Consider the following 23735-nt stretch of genomic DNA (forward strand, 5'->3'; position numbering starts at 1 on the left):
AACCATTGTTTCTGATGGTTTGATAATTTTTTCCATGACTCTATATTATTACTGGTAAAAAAAGACTCATGGGACTTGAAATTCAAAGTTTAGGACTTTGGACTTGACTTGAAACTTATCAGCCATGACTCGGGACTTGACTTGTGACTTGAGGACAAGGACTTGAGACTTACTTGTGACTTGTAAAACACTGACTTGGTCCCACCTCTGGTTTACAGCATCAGTGATCACGGAAAAAACTAAGCTTGAAATGATAAAACCAGAAAAACGGAAAGCACAAGAACATTTAAACACAGAATATAAAAAACATTCAGAGTATCCAAAATTATTTACATTTATCAAAATAGCTTTTTTAAATGCCTTAATTAATTAAAACATTTCTCCTTCAGGAATTAATAAAACAAAATAATATTGTAAAATGTCACAGGAATGACTTGGTCAATTGGGGTCTTTATTAAAAGTGACAGGCAGGCAGTAAACAATAATCCCAAGCATCAATAGAAGAATTTGTTGACACTGAAGCGGTCTCAAGTGAAGTCTCAGCGCTGGGAATTAGTGACAATTATGCAACAGACATCCACTGGGTGAAAATAAGTCAGTTACGAGAACCATGTGGCATTTAATGAGGGTCAGAAATACCTTCAATGTGTCTGTCTTTAACAGACGTCCAAGTGGTTAACATATTCAACACATTCTTGCACCTGTTACAACTTTTTGCCCATTTTTGAAAGTGGAAATCATGTTTCATGTAGAAATTTAGAAAAAAGATTTTATAAGCAAAACAGACACTGTTTGTAAATTCTATTACATCCACTTCTATAGAGTCGAGTCTGTGTTCATGGGCAGAGTTGAAGTCTTCTGCTGTTGTGTTTATATAAGTTGTACATTTTATGTGTTTATCCTACTTTTTACGGCCTCATATTTCAGTCTGAGATTCTTGGAATTCTGACACCTGACTGAAGGGCTTTTGAAGTGTCTCAAATGTCACATAGCGATCCTCTCTAGCATCTCCCCCCTAACTCCCATCAATCCCCAGCTGCACACCCGAGCCCCCTGCTCTTATCACTGGCCACTCAGCCCCTGACGTCCACAGGGGTGGGGGTGGAGGGGTGGTGGGGCATGCACTTTTAATTTGGAGGACAGCCATTTGCTATTCTTAAAACTCAACTCTGTTGTGCTGCGATGAGGGTGACAGCTCTGTTCTCCATCCTCTTCTCTTCTTCTTCTTCTGTTGCTTTTCCTGCATGAAAGTGAGCATCAGACAGTGGATGTGTTTTATTTTTTAAGGAGTTTTTAAGGATACTATCCTTCAGCTATGAGCTCCAGCCTCGTAAACTCTTTGGCCAAAGTCTATGACCCTAATCCTCTCCACGGTCAGAAGTCTGGTGGGAGGAAGCTCTCCCTTAGTGGATCAGACAAGGTCCATATATTTCCCTCATCATCTTCTTCTTCATCTTCTCATGATGCTCTACGTTGCGTGGAGACCAGAATGGACTCACTGAGCTCTCAGATGGAGCGCCTGCTCAACATGCAGCAGACTGTCCTGACCCGGCTGGATGGTCTGTCCCAGGACGTCAGAGGAATGGGTCGAGATCTGGCTTTGATGCGTGAGGAGAAGAACCGTGGTGGTGGCAGTGGTGGCAGTAGTAGTGGTGCGAGTGGTGGTGGTGGGAGTCGTCGCAGCTCAGAGGTGGAGGTGGCGTGCAGGGAGCTCCGTGGGGCAGTGGAGAGGGCCAGCGAGCGTATGGAGAGTCAGGGGCGAAGGCTGGAAGGGGTGGAGAGGCTGATGGAGGGCACGCAGCAGGTGATCAGCTTCATTGGGGAGGTGGTGAAGAGCTCCAGACTGGTGGAGCTGCTGTTCAAACAACCTGCAAACAAAGGCAACAGGAAGGTGAGCGGTTCAGTTTTCCCACAAGGAGATCTCCAGAAGAATCGAAAGTAAACTTAAAAACTGTACCATGATGGTTATTTAGTGTTCATGCGAAGTTAAGGATGATCAGGTGACCCACAGATTGAGCCAATGTCATGCATTTTGATCAGATTTGAGGGAAATATATTGGGTATATATGTTTAAAAAATTGGAGGAATAGTCACGTTTCTTGCAAAAATTCAGTCATTTCATGTTTTGTATATAAGCGCACTTTTACATTGAGTTGTAAAGATTTATTGTTGCTGGTTTTAAAAAGAAAAAACAGTGGGTCTGCAGAAGGAAGGTCTGGGAAACGCTGCTTTAATGAACATTCATTGCATTGTTGTCCTACTGATTCAGTCACTGCTTATAAGCTGTGTCCTTTAAGGCGACATAGTGAGAGGTCTAACTGCATTGTGTTCATTGCAGTGTTAAGACGCATTAAGCGCTATAGTGAAGGCTGCAGATGGCATCCTCTTGATATTTTTTTTTTTTCGTTGATTTATTTCGCAAGGACAGTGGACATTAATAAGCATTGCTGCAAATCCACCAGAGTTAAGAAGTTATGTTTCATCTTTAGTCCCTGGACAAATGTTTCACTGTCGCCCTAACAACAGAAGGTTGACATTACAGTTAGATTATGAAGTGCCGCATTTATAAGCGCAGAGAACAATTACACGACAACATGAGTACTAATGCTAATAACAACATTATCAGGATGTGCCTGAATTGCATTTGTGTTTTTTTTTTTTTTTTTTTTAAATGAAGTACAGACCCTTAAAACAAAGCATACAGCAATACGAAACCCATATCTCTGCATTATGTTGGGTAGACATATAAAAATAATAATAGAAACATATACGGTGTGCATATTAGACATTGAAAATGACAAAAACATGCAAAGACTATATATTTTCATCCAAACCCTATGTGCACATGCTGTTTCCAATACTTTACTAATCTGGATCTGTTAAAAGAACAAAAGCATATTAGTCACTGTGGGTGTATGCGTGATGATGATGATGATGATGATGATGATGATGTATCACACTGTATAGAATCTTTATAAGTTACCAAATGATGAGTTCCTGTTGTGTGTTTTGCAATTAAAGCAAACAGGAAATGTTCAAGGGCTTTTGATTTGAAACAACTACAGGAAGTATTGAGTTCATTAATATTGTTATGAGAGAACTTTAACATTGCTCACTTTGTTTCTAATTCTGAAGTTACGTACAGTAAAATTGTAAAAGTCGGACAAATAGATACTGTATCACATACGTTATCCCTTTGTCACAGGTTACTGGAGCCACTATATGATAACAGCACACTGTTCTTAAAACCATGCACAGTATAAATACTTAAGTAACCATCGAAACCCATTCTTTGCATGTAGCGTTTTTCACTCAGTCAACCCTGTCAGCTAATTCAGAGGTTGTCAGAGTGCATGCAAACCACGGGAATAGTAATCCCAATGTAATTTGTCATTGAAGGATCTGGTGGATCACAGTTGAGTTTGCATGCTGACTTTTGTTTTAGGTTTATGTCAGGGGTGGGCAACCTGTGGTTCTAGGGTTAAATGTGACTCCTTAACCCTTCTCCTTGTGGCTTTGCCCAAGAGTCTACTTACTTCTCTTTTAATTTTGGCTGGTTTTTCTTCATTACAGTCTAAGAAAGTCTTCATGCTTATAAAATCTCTTCTATACAGCTACATTCACAATGTTTCCTCCTTAAAGTGTTTTTTTTTTTCTTTTATGCTATTTTGTCAATTAAAGTGTGCATCATTTGTCATCTGTTACCTTCATTTTCATGGCTCTAAACTGATATTTTTATTCTTTTTCTGGCCAGAAATGACCCCTGGTTTAACCCTTTGATGCATGAATTATGAGGTCCTTAGTCAAGATTTTTTTTCTGAGTGTTTTTATTCCTTTTAGGTATGAAAAAAACAATGTGATTGAAATTTTTTATTAACCTGTTTTTTATGGAGTTACAAAAATGCCCACTCAGCTGGACACCATGCATTTAATTTTCTAAAAAAAAAGAAACATGTATTTAAAATGCAATATCAGAAAATGATATACTGTGTGAAAACTATGAAATATATTTTTTAAAGCAGCTAATCTGATATTTTCTCACATTTTAGCATACTTTAATACTAGTTATTACTCACTTCATCTAGATAATGTGAAAAAAAAAAAACTTTTTGTTTTAGAAAACTGTTAATTACAGTCTTATAACAAATAGCAGTTGATTTACTCTCAAACATGTTACTGCAAATCAGGTTTATCAAGAACAGCAAAGTTGTCTGATATGCAGCTAAAACAACAAAACCCATGAATAAACAAGAGAACAGCTGTAGAATAACTGTCCACTGTAGTGACCACTATGCATGAAAGGGTTAAGCTCTAAAAGTGATTTAGATCATGGCTTGGTTTAAATATAATTAAATACATTGTGAGTGACATTTCTTCAAGCGTTTTCCATATTAACCCATAAAGACCCAGTGCTATTGGCAATCCCCAAATGAATTTTTTCTCTATTTTATAACCTATTTTATGTGATTTGTCACCATTTATTGCAATATTATCCACTTTATTTTGTGTTTTTTCAGTGGAAATCAGGTATTTTCCTATATTTAATTCACTGATCACATAGATGTTCATTAAAACTCAGATTAAAATTGAGGGTTATTATATTAGAAATAGACAAAACTGAAGAAAAATTTGACTTTTTCAACAAAATATATCATTAACTGAACATAAACCAAGTATCTCCATCCACTGTCATTGATCCAACTCCATGGGTTTTACTGTTGAATCAATGTCGTAGAAGATGATGGTGTTTCCACGGTAACTAAAGAGCCTCTGAACGTCCAAATGGGTCACATTTGATGACCATGAAAGGATGACAAACTGCATTTTACACCAGTTATTTACATGTGTTAATAGGATAAGTGGATCAACAGGTATTAAATGTTTTACATCAGTAGACAGTTAATTTCAGTGGTGGATGTTTGGGTCTTTATGGGTTAAACCAGGCTTTGGATTCTTTCCTCATCTCCAAACAAGTATAGTCAGTCCCTGAACTCAATTGTAAAATGTTGAATAATACAGTCATCAGTGATGCATTGCCATTAGAACCTCATTCTGTTCCATCAAAACTCCAGATAGCACATATTTCACATAACTGCATGTAGTGAATATTGATATAGAAGTAATTTTGGTGCAGAAATCTTCAAATTATATGCATTTGTGCTTTGAAGTAACACACAAAGGCAGTATCTTATTCTCTGGAACAGGCTGTCCTCAGCTTCATCCTGAATTGGCTCCTTGTAAATGTATTATTAGATCCGTTGTTCATCACCTTGTCGTTCTCAGCTGGTCTGTAATGTTAAGTAGTTTTCCTTCTTGCACCGATTGTTATTGGCCTGTGAGGTGTAAATGATTCGAGTCAGACCAGTTATCTTATCCAAACTATGTCTTTATCAGCAGCGTCGTGGTCTGCAGCTGCACATGGTCAGTGTTGCACATGTGTGGCCTGCTCTGCATAGGTGACAGTACTGCAGTGAGTTGAATAGAGGCGGGGGGGTGTCTTTATATGTCATCTCACATTGTCAGCATCACATTGTGCATGGTTGATATCGCTGATGATTACATACATATATATATATATATATGTATATATATATATATGTGTGTGTGTGTGTGTGTGTGTGTGTATATATATATATATATATATATATATATATATATATATATATATATATATATATATATATATATATATATATACTGTATATATATTGTGTATATATATATATATATACTGTATATATATTGTGTATATATATATATATGTACTGTATATATATATTTAGGAGCAGTTGTGGAATGTAACTCAGTACTTCTACTCAGGTTCTTAAAGTTCATTTGTTCTTTACCAGAATGTTTCCAACTTTTTATTCTTACTCCACACAAATATTGTACTCCACTACATTTTTCTGACGACTATAATTTATTTTTTTATTATAATTCATCCTCCTTTTTGATTAATTGGAAAGTGTATTACCGCAAAGATGAAAAGAAGACTATTTTTGATACATAGTGCTAACATGGTTCTATTTGTGCAGTTATTAACCCATAAAGATCCAAATATCCACTAGTGACCACAATCATTTACTGATATAAAAAGGTAAATTACTGTTGATCCACTAATCCTATCAGTACATGCAAATAATTAGTGTAAAATACAGTTTGTCATCTTTTCATGGTCATCAGATATGACCCTTTTGGACGTTCAGAGGCTCCATAGTTATCGTGGAAACACTGTCATCTTCTACAACATTGATTCACCAGTAAAACCCATGGAGTTTGATGGTAACACTTGTTTTTTATCTTCAGTTAATGATGTACTTTACTTAAAAAGTAATTTTTCCTTAAATTGTCTCTGTTTTTCATATAATAACCCTCAACTGTAATGTCAGCATGATCAGTAAACTAAATATTCGGAAATACCTGATTTACACTGAAAAAAATGCAAAATGGAGATGATAATATTATGATAAATGGAAATAAATCACTCAAGAAAGGTTAAATCTAGACTCTTCCCAATTTTTTTTTTCTCTAGATTCTAGAGAAAAAAAAAATTGGGAATTTTTCACAAAAGCACCACTGGGTCTTTATGGGTTAAGTGAAAGATATGAATACTTCTTACAGCTTTGTTTATGTTTGTGTGTACATGATTTTACTGATTCAGAAGCTGTGATTTATGACATCATCGGTTTACACATGTTAAATGACCATGAAACTGTAAAACGTCTTCTTTTTCGTCTGCTAAACCATCATTATCTTAAGTTAAAATGAGGTGGTGCATAATTTTCCTCATGTTCTAATTTTGTGAGAAAATGTGATTTCATTTTTATCCCATAATTTGTGTCATGTTGTCTGCTACCAATTGTTGTGCTGTGTTGTACCGATATTACTCATACAGAGTGTTACTTGAGTTATGAGAGTATTACACTAACAGAAGCAAATGTATTGTCTGTTTCAGTACTGTCCAAATAAAAAATATGGGTCTCTAAATACTTTCCCATAACTTGTTGTCAAATATGAGGTCTTCTGTCTCATCTTATCTTCCCATTTAGTGAATATTTGTAGCATTTGCCACAGTATTGTTGAAGAACTTTTGGACAAACAGTGTAATATTACATGTTTGTACCTTTTGTCTGTTTCCTTTCCTACAGGTTAAAGATGACAAGGATAAATCGAAAGTGAGCCTGAAGGGACTGAAGACCCAGAAGAAGAGGAAGCCCCAGGACACATCAGGTAACTTCAAACACGTCTACATTACCAAACAGGCAAGTTATATTTGTACGTGTCTCTTTGTTTTTTATTATTTCAAACCTGTAAAAAACAACCCCCTGAAATAAAGCCTTCAAAATAAGAATATGATCTATGTTAAGCATATACATACTAATACATGCATACACTCAAGTACACATAATCTCTCTTTTTTTACATACCTAATTAATCACCCATATTTGTACACATAGACAGTATATTAACTCTTTTACTTGAGATATGTCTGTGCCTAAAGTTTTACATTTAATGTCTACACGCAGGATCTGTAATACCACAAAACTGTCTCTGAGTTCAGGAAACATCTGGTGTGTAGCAGTTGAACTCCTCAAACTAACAATATTTGCAGAGACCGAGAGTCTGGATTTCATCATGGGTGGTGAAATAGTAATTATGACATTTTAAATATCAGTGATGATGAATTTAAAAAGTATTAAATTACATCAGATATAAATTATTAATCGAAATGGAATTTTTTTTTATAGTTCATAATGCATCTAGAGGGGATTTAGCCCTTAAGTAAGTCTGTTATGTCAGAGAAAAATGTTAATTAGAAGTAATGGAGATGATCCTATTTTCTATGTTTATTTTTTGGTATGATTCCAGCTCAATATTGATTGTTTTTGCTTTTTTTTTGCTTAGTTTCCACTGGGCACAAGTTGTGCGCAGTAGTTTTGATATCACTTTACACCAATAAGGACGTGTTTCTTAGTAGAAGTAGCATTTTTACGTACAATTGCCATAAAATCAGGAGCATGCAAACATATCATTTTACTTATTCTTTTAGTTTTTTGTCTCTTAAAAATTTGAGTTTTTTAGATGATGTATTAAGTCCATGTGAGAAACAGTAATCCAGTGCAGAGTTTAGGCCTCAAACACCTCGATATGCGTATATGTGCTCTGCAGATCCTATTATCTCAAACCGATCAGAATTGTTTAATGTAAATGATACATGTAGCAGTAATGAAATAACATGTATGGTGATCAGCTTTAAAGAGCCTTAGCTTGTTTACATGAACATATCACGGTGAAGTCTGAGTTCTTAATGTGGAAGCATATTTTCTACAGATATAAACGAGGATTGTAACATGCAAGAGAATAACTTACTCAGAATTTTACTGTTTTCCTTGTGATTTATCAAAAGGTGTCCTGAGTTACCTACATACATGATACACCCTGAACAAACTCTGAACTAAATAGAAAGAGTTAAGAACAGTCTTAAAACATACTTTATATGTTTGGACAGGCAACAAGTTTTTTTAATCCAAACTGATGAAGTGAATTTATTTCAATTTCTTAAACGACCATCTGCTTGTACACAGCATAAAGACTGTATTGTGTTTCAATGGAAAAAAGGTCATGTGGTTTCATGAGCCCTGATTCACACTGTTCCAGAGTGATGGGTGCATCAGGGTGAGAAGAGAGGTGGATTAAGTAATTACCCATCATGCCTAGAGCCTACAGTTCAGGCCTGTGTGGGCAGTGTTATGATCTGGGTCAGGTTTAGGTTCAGAAATAGCATAAATTTACAGAAATGATGCCATGGCAAATGCATGAAGAAGTTAAAGGCAGTTTAATTAAGTATAATAGTATGGGGTGCAGCTGTTTCACCAAAGATAAAGTTTTGTTTCACAATGAAGTCGGCATCATGACAGTTTCATGCAGTTTCTCTCTAACATCTGTCCAGGGACAGCAAATAAAGAATAATCATTAGGCTAATTCTGGTACATTTACAGTAATGTTGATGAATGTACATTGTCCCTGTCAAATAAACTAGTACATTAAATTAAAGACCAGCTTCTCAGAGTGTACCTGCAAAAAAAAAAAAAAAAAAAAAAAAAAAAAAAAAAAAAAAAAAAAATATATATATATATATATATATATATATATATATATATATATATATATTAGAGTCAAGTTGACCTGTGGCATTAAATTGTCTCACTAAAAGGTAAAAAGGATAAAGTTTGTCAATAAGTCAATGTTTTTCTTTGTTCTGGTGCAAATTCCAACACTGCAATGATGGATAAGCATGAATTACAAAGTGAGTTCTAGGTTAGTGTTACACCACAGTGTTTCATCCTCCGAGGAACATTAGTGCAGGTATCAAATCTCAAGGCAATATTGAAATGTTATTGAGATATTTAAATATTTACAAGTAGCGCAGACCTCCGCCAAGGCAGATCAATCCCGCCTACCCAAAATTTAATCATTTGTTGCTTGTGCCAGTCAACATTTCCTGAAAATTTCATCAACCCCCCCCCTCCCCCGGATCACCATCAAAATGTATTATTTTTTTCTTTGTGCCAGTATCAACATTTCCTGAAAATTTCATCAAAATCCTTTTTGAGTTATCTTGCTAACAGACAGACAGACAAACAGACAAACCCCAATGAAAACATAACCTCCGCCTTTCCTTGGCGGAAGGAAAGGCACTGGCTGGTATCACGGCAAAGATTCAACTGTCCTAGTACAACAGATTGTACTGAGAATCCCTAATATGTGTGTGTTTCTTTCTGTTTAGACTCCGCCTCCCTGACTGACCCTGTGCTACAGGAACAGGTGGAAAAGCTCAACAGACAGAATACTGAGCATTCCCGTGGAAACGCTGAGTCTGAGGGTCAGATAGGGGAGGACCGGGTGGGAAGAGGGAGACCAGAGGCCACAGAGCTGATCCTGGACGGACCTCGCGCCACTGCAGTCGACTCAGAAAAGACAGAGAAGAAAAAAACTGAAAAAGAGGAAGAAGAGGATAAAGATATCTTTGAGGACTCTGAGCCGGAGGAAGAGGAGAAGAAACAAGAGAAAAAGAAAGGAGAGAGTGTGCCAGAGCCGGTTAGTGCAGTGGAGGATGATGGGAAGAAAAGGCATAAAGGAGAGACAGAGGAGACGTCAACACAACAGATCTGCACCACCTCTGTCCTACCACAGGAAAGGTACCCCCATGAAACCCAGACATTTACAGTTCAGCTTTTTCACCCCAAAAATATTGAGACACAAATATTCAAGATGTTTTTTTTATTTTTTAATAAATGTGTATAGCTCTGAGGAGGTCGGAGATGTGGCCACTTGCAGCAAACGTCGCGTCACAGAAGAAGATCTGGTGAAGGATGACCTCAAAAAAAGTCGAGTGGGTGAGGCGAAAGTGGAAAGCACAGAGGAGGCAGAGCAGCAGGCCTCCAAACCAGAAGAAGTCAAAACAGGAGTAGAAGAGGAGGTGACGGAGGCAGAGTCGGCGGGAAAGGAATTTGTTATAGGTGAGATATTCCAATTTGACAGGAAAAGTCACCAGATCTACTTTTTAATGGAGTTTGCGTTAATACAGCACAAAATCACGACAAAAACCATCTCAGGGTAAATTGATATTACAGTTTTATAGATAGAAACTCAATGAATGATTTCTGAGCCAGGAGTGAAAAGGAAAATCTCACAAAGCCATCTGATTCGACTGGTTTGGTTTAGTAACCAAAAAACAGAACATTAAGAAAACAAAAACCAGTAAGTAATCGTTGTATCCTATGTAGAAAGACTTTGGTCCAGAGACTTACTTAATAAAATAAGCAGAGCCACAGAATTTAATTGAAATGTCAAAGTGCTGAATTGTGTGAATTTGGTAGACAGAAGGGACTGCTTGATAAGCTATTTTCTAGCTCGGATAGACTGGATTAAACTGTTAAATTAGCCCACATTGTCTGATGTGATGATAGGATTTGGTGAGATGTTGAAAAATACCTCCTTTGTCAAACCTTTGAGAGGACAGAGATGGAAAGGCATAACCCACAGCAGAGAAAAACACAAACACACCAAACATTTACAGTAGTGGAAAAAAAAGTTTTTGGACACTTAAAATTTTACACTTCTCAATATTGATAAGAAAATGACAGACAGAGCTGATTTTTTAAAAAAAAATTATTAACAAGAAAAAAAAATAAAACTAAGTTCTTGATCGTTTCAACATGTCGTGCCCTGGATATGTTTCATTATTTTGCTGAAGCATCCAGTTGTGATGTCGATGGAACAGAGCATGTGCAGAAGGGAGCATGTAGGTTTGGAGAATGGACCAATACTTGTCAGAGTTCAATGACTTACGAGTGATTTTTAACCCATTAAGACCCAAACAGCCACTGGCAACCAAAAACATCTACTGATCGAAAGTGTTTAATACCTGTTGATACATTAATCCTGTCAATACATGTAAATAACTGGTGTAAAATACAGTTTGTCATCTTTTCATGGTCATCGGATATGACCCATTTGGATGTTCAGAGGCTCTGTAGTTACCGTGGAAACACCATCATCTTCTACAACATTGATTCACCAGTAAAACCCATGGAGTTTGATAAATAACAGTGGATGGAAACACTTGGTTTATGTTCAGTTAATGAAAGATTTTGTTGGAAAAGTCACACTTGTCTATTTCTGGTATAATAACCCTCAGTTTTAATCTGAGCTTTAATGAACATCCACATGATCAGTGAATTAAATATAGAGAAAATCCTGATTTTCACTGAAAAAACATAAAATACAGAGAATAATGTTATAATAACTGGTGATAAATCACTTAATAAAGGTTAAACAGAGAGAAAAAAAAAAAAAAACATTTGTAACTTCCACAAACCTAGCACTGGATCTTTATGAGTTAATGCAGTATATCACAAATGCATGAAGTGTCCAATACCTTTATTCCCATCACTGCATTTATGAAGTTCGTGTGTAGCAGAGTCTCCATGTACATCTGACATTTGCCTTTTCATTCCTCAGACTCTGGAACAGATCCAGTGTCATAACACCATGTCTGTTCATGCGTCACTAACATGTCAGTTGGCACAGCTGGCAGAGCAGATAATGAGACACTGACATGATGCTATTTTCATCCACTTTGTTTCTGGGGAGCTAGACCTCTCCCCCATCTTCTGCTTCAGTCTATATTCTTTAATGCAGGGGTGTCAAACGTATTTTAGTTCAGGGCCCACATACAGTCCAAAATGACCTCAAAACGGGCCACACCAGTAAAAATTAATTCTAGAAATGTTTACAACTACAAACTATCCTTTAAAAAATGTGAATAACATGAACAACCTAAAAAAAATGTTAACAGTTTGTAACAATATTATGCCTCAGTTTGTGATTTCCACATGTACATTACAACTCACAGATCACAGTGGATCTACAAATACACAAAACATTTAGTAAAAGGCTTAATATTGTTAAAATTGCACTTATTCTCTTAAAACATACCAGGTTGTTCATATTTGTTCAGGTTAGTCACATTTTGTTTAGGAAAAGATAGTTTGCAAATGTATGCATTTTTGTGTAATTTGAATTTTTTACACTAAAACAAAAAAAACATTTGGAGTTGTCATTATTTCTAGGTTATTATGATGGTATTTTACTGGTCTGACCCACTTTTAAAATGAATCGGGCTGTATGTGACTGTGTGTGACACCCTTGATTGTCTATTAATTGATTGTATCTTCAGTGTAATTTTTGCATTCCACCATTAATTTTATCCCCGGGGCCGGATTCGAACCTCTGGTGGGCCCGTTTTGGCCACGGGCCGTATGTTTGACACCTCTGCTTTAATGTAATTTTTTCTCTATTCTTTCAGATTCTAGCCCTCCTCCATCAGCGCCTTTCGAGCACCGCATTGTGACTCCGAAACCACATCAGATCGCCACTTATTACACCATCAACAGGGATGAGGTACTTGGAGGGTGAGTAACAGAAAACCAACTTATGCGAAGCTCTCCAAAGTTTGTTTTCATTCCAGTTGCAGCTGCAGACAGGTCAGTCCTCTCTAATGAAATAACAGAGGATCTCACACTATGTGAAGTGATGGTTAATTGTTTTTCCCGAGACCCCTTTTATTGCCTCCTAAAAAGGGCAGATGATTGTAAACCCTGGGGGGGCACTTACAAAACAGCGGGCCCCTCTGATGTAATAAAACCAGGGCTAAAGCCTGCCTCTCAAACTGAGATTACCTCTCAGCACGCTAGCACATTTCTCAAATTACTGACATAATGGCACAGTACATGAGCTTAATTACTGTATGACTGTAGGAGATAATTATAGTGAAAGTGTGTGAGTTAGTAAGTGGTAAAACTAATGATTATTTCTATTTTCTACAGATTTATTGATATGCTTTTTAGTCAGAAGATACTGAAAATGACCATCATGCATATCTCCAAATGTTTACACAATATGCTTGAGTAAAATATTTTTGTTTATTTTAGAAACTATCATGATATTTCTCCCAAATTACAACACAATAGTGCACAAGTATTGTCCTCTAGAGCATTTATTTGCAGAAAACCTGCCAAAATTAAAAAAAAAGCAACTTTTAGGGCTTTCATACCTCTAACAACGCAAAGGAAAAAAGTTAATGTTAATTTTAAACAATAAATCACTAATGTTTTGTCTTATAAAGTGTTCATAAAAAGATATTAAAAAAAATAAATAAGCTTGATTGTCATGTATCTTGTTGGGCTCTGTCATGTTATTGTTGGCTGCTTTACACTGTTTCTGAAAAGCGTAAGCAGCTCATTTTTGTGTGATGGTTTGTGACCATTCATCTCCCTAATAATCACATTTCAGACGTTTTCAATAAGATTCAGATCTAGACTTTTGGAGTGATCTTATTTTGTTCTCGACCCGATTACTAAGTTAGTTTTCAAAATACATTTTAATGATCTGAAGACAAGTGAAAGCTGACAGACATCATAACACATTATTACATCCAAGATGTGCTTAGGAAAAAAATACACAAGAACAACGGGTATTTAAACATATTACATAATTTTCACACACACATCAGAGCAATATTACATCCCCACTGAACTGAAACTTTTTAGTCCTATTTATAAGTATATCATCAGTAATCACTTTTGACCAGGTGCAGTGATAACATACTGAGTCTATCAAAAATAAATCATATTGTTACAATCATTTCATGAGAAGAGGTAAAACTATTTTACTACAACTTTATGGACAACAGGGATATACAAAATAAAAAAGAAACACACGAATCCTGAGTGTTTTTTGATACACACATTTTTTTTTTCATAAGTGACCACATATTTTCCTGTTTCTGTTTAAGTGAGAAGTTGACAGTGGTGGTTGTCCATTGTTTATTTGTGTTTATTATTACCCCACCCTCTGAAGGGGAGGCAAGGGGTATTGTTTCTGGTTTGGTTTGTTTATTTGTTAGTTAACACTCTAGCAGCAAAACTATTGGCTGAATTCATACCAAATTGGGTTTATAGATGGGAAATGACCCATTACATTACATTTTGGGGAAAGTAGGTCAAAGTTCAATTTTTTTATGAATTTTAAAATCTTTTTTTTTCCCCATTCACTTTTAATGTCTATAAAAACATCTATTTTGTTTCAGTTTACTTCAGACTTGGCACATATATAGAGGCAATTGATATCCTCACATCAGCACACGCATAGACATGATGACATCAGCTGGATCCGTGCCAAAACAATACGTACGAGGGGTGGAGTTTGTTGTGCCTGGCACCACTTATTATTTGATGGATTTGCAGAGAGCCTTAGATTGAGTTACTAATTAAAATCACTTGTTTCGGATAGCTGCGTGTCATCATTTCAGCCTGAATATTTATCATATTTAATGGCTCGTCTGGTTAAACCTAGTGTTATATTTGGTTTTCTGTCTTCAGGGGACGTTTTGGACAAGTCCACAAGTGCTTGGAGAATTCATCTGGTCTGACGTTGGCTGCCAAGATCATCAAAGCCAAGAGCCAGAAAGAGAAGGTACGGTAATGAACAAACAATGAACACTGATGTCGAAAACAGAATCTGAAAGTATTCAAGTGTGGTGGTGGGATGCCAGTGTCCCCAAATGGTCTAATGGATAGTTACTTTTACCATCACTAAGCACCATAAAGGATTGCATTTTTATAAATAGAGTCCGTTGAGAGGGCGTGGGCATGTGGCAGTTTGTCAGTGTCATTGTGCCTTTCCTTCCCTGTGTCATCTGAAAGTGATGTGAGAGAGGTCAGATGTCCGAGCATAGCTGTGTGGTTACAGTATCATCTGAGATATTCCAAAAGCTCAGAGCCGACCCAAAGCCAACCAAACGCACAGCCAAATCCTCCACCGGCTCATGTTTCTATCAATGACCATCTGAGACAAAACTGGCTGTGTTGGCGTTTTCCCGTCTGTCCGTCTGTCTATGCTGAACTGTGTATCTGTCATACAAACCTATGATATCAACAGAAATGGTACCAGAAGATGGGTTTATTGACCATAGTCTGTAGTTTATGTTTTAACCCATAAAGACCCAGTGCTACTACCAAATAATTTTTTTTCTATATTTTGACCTATCTTAAGTGATTTAACACCACTGACTGTAATATTATCTTCCTTATTTTGCATTTTTTTCAGTGTAAAACCTGTATTTTCCTATATTTCTTTTACTGATCATGTAGATTTTCGTTAAAACTCAGAGTAAAGTTGAGGGATATTATATATAAAAAAAGAGAAAACTCAAGAAAAAGTGAGTTTTTCCAGCTAAAATATCAATGACTGAACATACAAACAAGTGTCTTCATCCACTGTCATTGATCCATCTCCATGGGTTTTGAATCAGTGTTGATGATGATGTTGATGATGATGATGTTGATGATGTAGAAGATGACATTGTTTCCACGGTAACTACGGAGCCTCTGAACGTCCAAATGGATCATATCTGATGGCCATGAAAAGACGACAAACCGCATTTTATACCAATTATTTACATTTATTAATATGATTGGTTTATCAGCAGGTATTAAACAGTTTAGATCAGTTAACAATTTCGTTCAGTGGTGGATGTTTGAGTCTTTATGGGTTGAACCAGGCCTTGGTTTCTTTCCTCAACTCCAAACAAGTACAGTCAGTTCCTGAACTCAATAGTTCATAAAAGGTCAGAGTAAAGTTGAGGGTTATTATATCAAAAACAGAGAAAACTCAAGAAAAAGTGACTTTTTCAGCTAAGAAAACAATGACTGAACATAAATACAAGTGTGTCTATCCTCTGTCACTGATCCAACTCCATGGGTTTTACTGGTGAATCAATGTTGTAGAAGATGACAGTATTTCCACGGTAACTACCAAGCTTTTGAACGTCCAAATGGGCCATATCTGATGACCATGAAAAGATGACAAACTGTATTTTACACCAATTATTTACATGTATTGATAGGATTAATGGATCAACAGGTATTAAACAGTTTAGATCAGTAGATGGTTTTGTTCCATGATGGATGTTTGGGTCTTTGTGGGTTAAATTACTCCCATGTGTGTTTATTGAACTCAGAAAACTAAATTGTCCTGTGTTATTATGTGTGTGTGTGTTCTAGGATGTGGTGAGGAATGAGATCCAGGTGATGAACCAGCTAAACCACGCCAACCTCATCCAGCTGTACGCAGCCTTTGAGTCACGCCACGACATCATCCTCGTCATGGAATAGTACGTTTGGATAGTTTTACCTCTGTGTGAATGTGGATTTCCATTCATGAGCTCTTCCTGTTTGCAGTGTTCATTCCCCTTCTTTTTTTTTGTCATAGTGTGGAGGGAGGAGAGCTGTTCGACCGTATTATTGATGAAAACTATAACCTGACGGAGCTGGACACAGTACTGTTCATACGTCAGATCTGTGAAGGGCTGCAGTACATGCATAAGATGTACATCCTGCATCTTGACCTCAAGGTAACTTTTAATCAGTCAGCATTCAACTCTCATTTCTCATTGTCATCATAATGTTATAATGTAAACGCTGCTGTCTTACAGTTTTAAAACACCCAACTAATTCAGTTGATATTTAAGTAGTTCAGTGTGTATTGAATGACCTGAATTAGGACAAAGATAAGTGATAAACAACATGGACATGAAGTTTGATGTAATGAAAACCAACTGAATCATAGACTATAAACAAGAGTAAAACGTCATTAGTCTGAGTTCTCCATCTGCATTGCTGTACTGTATATATACAAAATACACTATAGATTAAAAAACAAAAAGAAAAAAATCAATATTTAAATAAAATACATATACATGCATTACAGTACGTTATATTAAAATGACACATTTTTACTGATTATTATATATTTTAGTTATTCTTAGACTTAATTTTAATTCTTCATTTGTACTGAATATGAGCAAATATACAACTGTATGATAGAGCCATTTTTGGTGAATAAAGGAGAAACTTTAATCTAAAAAACAAAGAATTCTACTGCAAAGTCAGAAATGAGCATTTATTTAAAAACAAAACAAACAAACAATCAACAATGTATAGGGGCAGACATCTTCAAGTCTTTTTAGTTTTCCAAAGTAGAACCACAGACCATCCTTTTTCTTAAAACAATGATTCCTCCACCCATAAAAACAAATCATCACCAGTGCAGCTCCCATCTAAAAAATATGAAACATAATAATGGATAATTATGAAAGCATAATTTACTGAAATTAAAGTTTAGACAAATGATTGCAACAATAAATCTCATATCTCAATTTCTTTCACATGAGTCGTAGGTGTCAAAACTTTTGACCCGCTGTGTGTACTAGATGTAACCTATAGTATGTAGGAAGGATCATTTATTAAAAACCTTACATTTTTTTTACTCATTTGAGAGTCCCGCTTGACTAGGTGCTGTTGTTAAGAAGGTCGAATATTTTGTTGAATAATGTTTGTATATGATCGAGCCAGGGCATGGGTGGGGTAGGGGGCAGGGGGCAGGGGGCAGGGTTTTTATTTATTTATTTGCTTTTTGTTTTTTTTCTCTCTTTCTTTTCCTTTGTTTTTGTTTCTTAATGTTCTGAATTTAAAAATTAATAAAATCTGAAAAAAAAAAAACCCAAAAAACCCTTACCTTTACCATTTTCCTTTTCCAGCCAGAGAACATCCTTTGTGTCAGCAGAGCTACCAACAAAATCAAAATAATCGACTTTGGCCTAGCAAGGAGGTAAATTGCTCTTTAAAATCTTTCTAGAAAACAGTTTAAGCCTCTTGTATGTGGATGTTTGTTACTGTTGTGCTTTTGTGTCGGTGACAGGTATAAACCCCGCGAGAAGCTGAGGGTCAACTTTGGAACACCTGAATTTTTAGCTCCGGAGGTCATCAACTATGAGTTTGTGTCATTCCCCACAGACATGTGGAGCCTCGGCGTCATCACATACATGCTGTGAGTCACACACACATATACACACACATATACACACAGTACATAAACAACACAACAGGCTGTTTTTTTCTCACCTCTGTTTCCTGTGGGTCCAGGCTCAGCGGCTTGTCTCCTTTTCTGGGAGACGACGACAACGAGACGCTGAACAATATTCTGGCCTGTCAGTGGAACTTTGAGGAGGAGGAGTTTTCAGACATCTCTGAAGAGGCCAAAGACTTCATCACTCGTCTGTTGGTGAAGAGCAAGAGTTGGAGGATGAGCGCGGCAGAGTCCCTCAAACACCCCTGGCTGTCGGATCGGAGTCTGCACTACAAACTAAACCAGAAGGTAAAGCCCTGCACCACTCATTTAAAGGTGGGGTGCGAGATGTTTTCCTGGAGCATTTTTTACTATATTGCTTAAAATCCCCGTCACACCCCCATTATAACCAATTAATTAAATGCTTGAACACAAAATAAAAAAATGTAGTCACCTGTGGAATGGACAGGACTGAAAAAACACCATCCAATCATTTTGAGCGCCAAATTGAAATGATTGAACGGTGATATGTCTATCAAACTCAACTGCCATTTGTCCCTCCCTCTCTGCGCGTACCCACCTTCGTGCATGAATCGTGTGTTCTCAGAGGCTTGGAGCATTTGTTCAGGACACGAAGCCAGAGCCAGAGCTTGGCTATATTAGTTATGTTTGGATGGAAAGTTCACCGGCAAACTGTTTTGTCACTAACATAAATCACAAGCCCTGTGATGAACTGGCGACTTGTCCAGGGTGTACCCCGCCTTCGCCCCTATGTAGCTGGGATAGGCTCCAAGCGACCCCCGTGACCCTAGTGAGGATAAAGCGGGTTCAGAAAATGAATGAATAAATCACAAGGTAATGCAATGTTAGTCAGATAGGTATGAACAGGGGCTGTTCTGTAAGAGCGGGGGTGTTAGAGGAGACTGAATGAAGTATGCATGGATCGGGGCCGGGGCCGGGGCCGGGGCCGGGGCCGGGGCCGGGGCCGGGGCCGGGGCCGGGGCCGGGGCCGGGGCCGGAGCTGGGCAAATTGTTGCTGTGCAGTGCTCGTGAACCCTCGTGAACAAGTATTGCGCGTGCCAGAACTCTGGAGGCGTGGCTTTGGGGGGATGTCTGAAGTTGAGTATTTTCAAAATGTAGCTTGCTCGAACAGGTTTTCTGAGATCTCATACCCCACCTTTAAAATCCTGTCCAGATGTTAAAAACACTGATCAAAGCACACAAATCGCCCTTTCAGTCTCACTGTGAACAGCAGATGTGTCACTTCCTTACGGTTCATTTTTATATGACATAGAGCAGGGGTAGGGATGGGAATCAAAAACCGGTTCTTTTTGAGAACCAGTTCCCATTAGATCAATTCCTCGGAATCGTTTGCCTGCCTGCTAAACAATTCTGCTTATTGATTCCGCCTTTGGTGCACATGCATGATGACATCACACTTGTGCTGCATTCTTTTGGTTTAGAACGTAACCAACATGGCATTGAGGCAGAAACGCTCTAAAGTATGGCTATATTTCACACAAAAAAATGACACCAGGGCCACTTGTAACACTTACAAAACTTCCATTTCTTCAAAGGGGGGAAATCCCTCCAATATGCTCAAACATTTGTCCATACAACATGCAAATGATTTGAAGAAATGTTACGTGTTTCATACGCTACTTAGCAATGCTTGTGAATCTAGCGGCAGAGCAAACACCAGGGCGTCATCTGGGCCCGGTTCTAGGGGGGGGCAACAAACGTCCTGCCCCCTCACATAAAAGTTTCCGAAGGTAGGGGAAAGGAAAATGACGTGCACAACAGCAGGAGACGTAGAGGAATTAGAAAAGTGTTATAAGTTTCACTTTCACTTCATATGGTCGTATGGCGAGACATGTTGTGAAATACACAGGGTGTCCCATAAGTCTCCATACATAGGAGACATAATACATTCCATACATATATGGTTCTAACATGTATTTCTTTATATTTCTTCTTTATAGTTCTTCATCAGACACGCATTGAAATGTGTTCCCGACAAAATGGCAGTCATATAGAGCATATTATATAAATAAAAATGGTTTATGTCAAGAAACGTTTATTTTTCCGATGTATGGAGACTTATGGGACACCCTGTATAAATATATACTAAAAAACATATTTAATTTATCCGTGGCTGTGGTAAGTGTTGGTTGACAAACTGACTTCATGATCCACTGCTGCTTTTTGTTGAGCTTTTATTCCTGTCTCACTTTGGTTTATTTTGTCTTTACTTTCTTTTCTGAAATGTATACTGAAAAACTCTAATCAAAGGAATGATGTGTCTCTTGCATACACATACAGTTAGTTACTCTTTTGCACTAATGCTGTGATTCTTCTCTCATTGCAGAAAAACAAGTGTCACTCCACACATGCTCCTTCATCAGAGAGCTAGACAGGTAAGGTCAACATTTAAATAGATATGAAAAAAGGATCAAAGCTGCACTCTTACTCTAAAAGCTTCCAGTGGTAATGATGTAGTCTTCATTGGATCTTAATACTTATCCAGCAGTGACAAAAAGTGACAATGTGATTTATTCTTGATAGATAAAGTGTAACTGGAACTCAGTATGTAATAATTGCACCTACTCAAAGGTGATTACTGATGTGTATAAATAGGAATAAAAAGAGGAATGTGTCTGAAAACAAAATTGTTTCAACTTTATGGGCAAGAGTGTATTAGTAAGAAAATATTCTGAGGTTAAAGTTGACAATTTGTGAGAAAAAAACCCCTCAGTGAGTCAGGTTAGGTAGTCAACAAAGCAAGTCCTTATAGTTCTCAGTTTTCAGATTGGTTGTGTTTATTTATTTTATTGTTTAATATGACAGGGACATTGTGCAGTCACATGATTGCACCAGAGTTAGCTAAGAGCTAATTTATATCTGCAGTCTGTGGGCAGGTAAACAGACAACAGTGAATACAGAATTTAAAAAAACAAGTCATTACATAAAACAGTTGACAGATAATTCAAAAACAAAGCATAGATACACATACGGCAATATAATATAAAGCTTTAAATACAATAACAATGCAATCTAAAAAAATACTGAGTAGAAATTGTATTGAAAAGGCTCTACTGTAGTTATAGCAGCGTCTTTAAAAAGATCCAGCCCTGGGTGCAATTCATTAGTGCAAAAATAAATAAGCTAAGGCACCTAATTATGGTTACAGTTTTGTGTTGATTTTAGCCAAAGTTTAAGTCGTTTTTTAAACAGTGCAAAGCTCTCTTGTTCAAGAAAAGACTGTGGTTTCGGCTAAAACTGATGCTAAAACACTGACCATTCTGACCAAACTGATAAACAGACTTTACACTTCAACTGGAAATTCCAAGTCCCTAATATTGTTTTATAACCTAAACGTGCCTTCAGAGTGCACCTTTGTCACCTTTTTTCATGGATACTGTGATTAACTACTACTTAATAAGCTATATTTTTGTCAGTAGAGCTGATCTGTTGTCTGACAACTAACCAGCTTTTTCTCATTTCCTTCCCAGAAACACTGTGAAGCCCTCAGCATGCCTTCTGACAATGTAGGGCCCTGGTGCCCAACACTGGACCAATGCTGCTGTTCCTGTATGGCTACTGGAAACTACTCTCTGCTTTGCATTCTCCTGTTAGCTTAGAACTGCATCTCGTAGCTGTGACCTGTAAGAGGATAGTCAACGTGAGCCCGCTGACCATCTTCTAGCGTGGTTACTGTCCTGTAGAGTGCAAATGTCAGGCTAAACGAGTGATAAGTGCGTAACAAAAGGCCCGTGTCATTTCTATGAATGCCACATTTACGTCTGCAAAGGCAAAGAAAATAAAAGACAAGCATCAGGTTTGCATCAAACAAACACACCAGTTATCATGTTGTCCTGGTTTGTTGCATGTGTTGCACTTTTTGGTCTATTTCGGCACGATTCAGCTAAAAACTAAATATAGACTGTATGCTGTTATTTAAACATGATATGTTTTGTGAATAAAACTTTCTTTATTTCTTTCTTTCTTTTGATTTACAAGTCTTATAAAAATGTGTTTCTTGCTCAAACATAGGAATATGACATATGGTCAAAGTTGAAGTGCGATACCATTAATTTATTTTGTATATAACAACTGACATGTACCCTCATTCCCCTGAAAAATAACTGGAAACCTCTTGGTTTGTGCCATAATTCACCCACATTTCCGGTACTGTCTCTGTAGCCTGGATTGCCTTCTGTGTGCCGCTAGCTTGCCTTTGCTTCGGCAGTTTGGAGTAGCCCTCTCACCTTCCATGAAGGCATAACGAACAACAGAATACTACCTATGAATGATTCATGCTTATGACTGGAGTGGATTCTTATGTTCATTTATTTACTGGTTCAACACCAGACTGTACTTGAAGCGCAAAGCTTTTACTCAAGGTGTTTCAGGGGAGACAGGATTTCACATAGTTATGTGCAAACTTTGCATGTAAATGCTGAGTATACATTTATGTGGAGACAAGAGAGCAGAGAAGATAAAAGTCTGTGTAATGTACGTTAGAAATGGAAAAGCTTTGTGAGCGAATATTTGTTTATTTTAATTTCTGTTACTTTTTTTCAAGTTTTCTTGTGAAACGATGATGCACAAATAACTGTAGAGTATAAATAAACACACTAGAAAACATTTCCATTGTGTTTGTCTTTTTATTCATTGGAAATAAAAAAGGCTCAGTAAACTGTACTTATGTATATACAGCACCTGTAACAGTACATATTGATACACCAAACTGCTTTTTTTTAATTTCCTAAACTGATTTCTTTTCATGTATTGTAGAATAGTATGTCTAAAACAAAGACTAGAATGCTTCAATAGACAGAAAATTATATTGGTCTAATATTGCTCACACTATACAAAATGTGATCATTGGTTGCTTAAAAAAGTATGGCAACAGAGTGACATATAATATTATTGAGTAGATTTAAAATTCTATGCAAAATGTATTGTAAAGTAAGGAGAAGGTGATCTCAAAATTATTAGGAATCTAAATATATGTAGAATATTTTGAAAAAGAAAAAAAACAACTTACATTTACTAACTCATTGAATGTTTCTGTTTATTAAATCTAAGGTGACATATTTTTTGATTTACTTGAATAATTTTAGCCTGACCATGAAAATAAAAAGTGAAAATTAATAAGAAAAAGATTAAATAAAAACACACACATATAGAAAATACAAATTTTTGATGATTAATTTATCATCAAACTAGTTTAGAACAATGAAAATCTATAATGAATTATA

At 36.8% G+C, this 23735-nt stretch overlaps 1 protein-coding gene across 2 annotated transcripts in view; it reads left to right on the top strand.

Annotated features, from left to right (window-relative positions):
* The window catches only part of mylk4b (myosin light chain kinase family, member 4b), a 61950-nt gene extending 38830 nt beyond the window's left edge, over nucleotides 1-23120 (top strand). The window contains exons 1-14 of one of the 2 annotated variants that reach the window (XM_030131467.1): nucleotides 1190-1613; nucleotides 1674-1891; nucleotides 7149-7230; nucleotides 9788-10199; nucleotides 10306-10520; nucleotides 12872-12977; nucleotides 14946-15039; nucleotides 16629-16738; nucleotides 16837-16978; nucleotides 18164-18234; nucleotides 18325-18453; nucleotides 18549-18780; nucleotides 20840-20888; nucleotides 21984-23120. In XM_030131467.1, the coding sequence (XP_029987327.1) occupies nucleotides 1316-1613; nucleotides 1674-1891; nucleotides 7149-7230; nucleotides 9788-10199; nucleotides 10306-10520; nucleotides 12872-12977; nucleotides 14946-15039; nucleotides 16629-16738; nucleotides 16837-16978; nucleotides 18164-18234; nucleotides 18325-18453; nucleotides 18549-18780; nucleotides 20840-20884 (2154 nt within the window). In that variant the 5' untranslated portion in view covers nucleotides 1190-1315 and the 3' untranslated portion in view covers nucleotides 20885-20888; nucleotides 21984-23120. Of the gene's footprint in view, nucleotides 1-1189; nucleotides 1614-1673; nucleotides 1892-7148; nucleotides 7231-9787; nucleotides 10200-10305; nucleotides 10521-12871; nucleotides 12978-14945; nucleotides 15040-16628; nucleotides 16739-16836; nucleotides 16979-18163; nucleotides 18235-18324; nucleotides 18454-18548; nucleotides 18781-20839; nucleotides 20889-21983 lie in introns of those variants that run through there. The other variant, XM_030131466.1, reaches the window with a different exon arrangement.
* The last annotated feature ends 615 nt before the right edge of the window (nucleotides 23121-23735 follow it).

The sequence above is a fragment of the Sphaeramia orbicularis genome, chromosome 4, assembly GCF_902148855.1.
Source record: "Sphaeramia orbicularis chromosome 4, fSphaOr1.1, whole genome shotgun sequence".
Lineage (NCBI taxonomy): Eukaryota > Metazoa > Chordata > Actinopteri > Kurtiformes > Apogonidae > Sphaeramia > Sphaeramia orbicularis.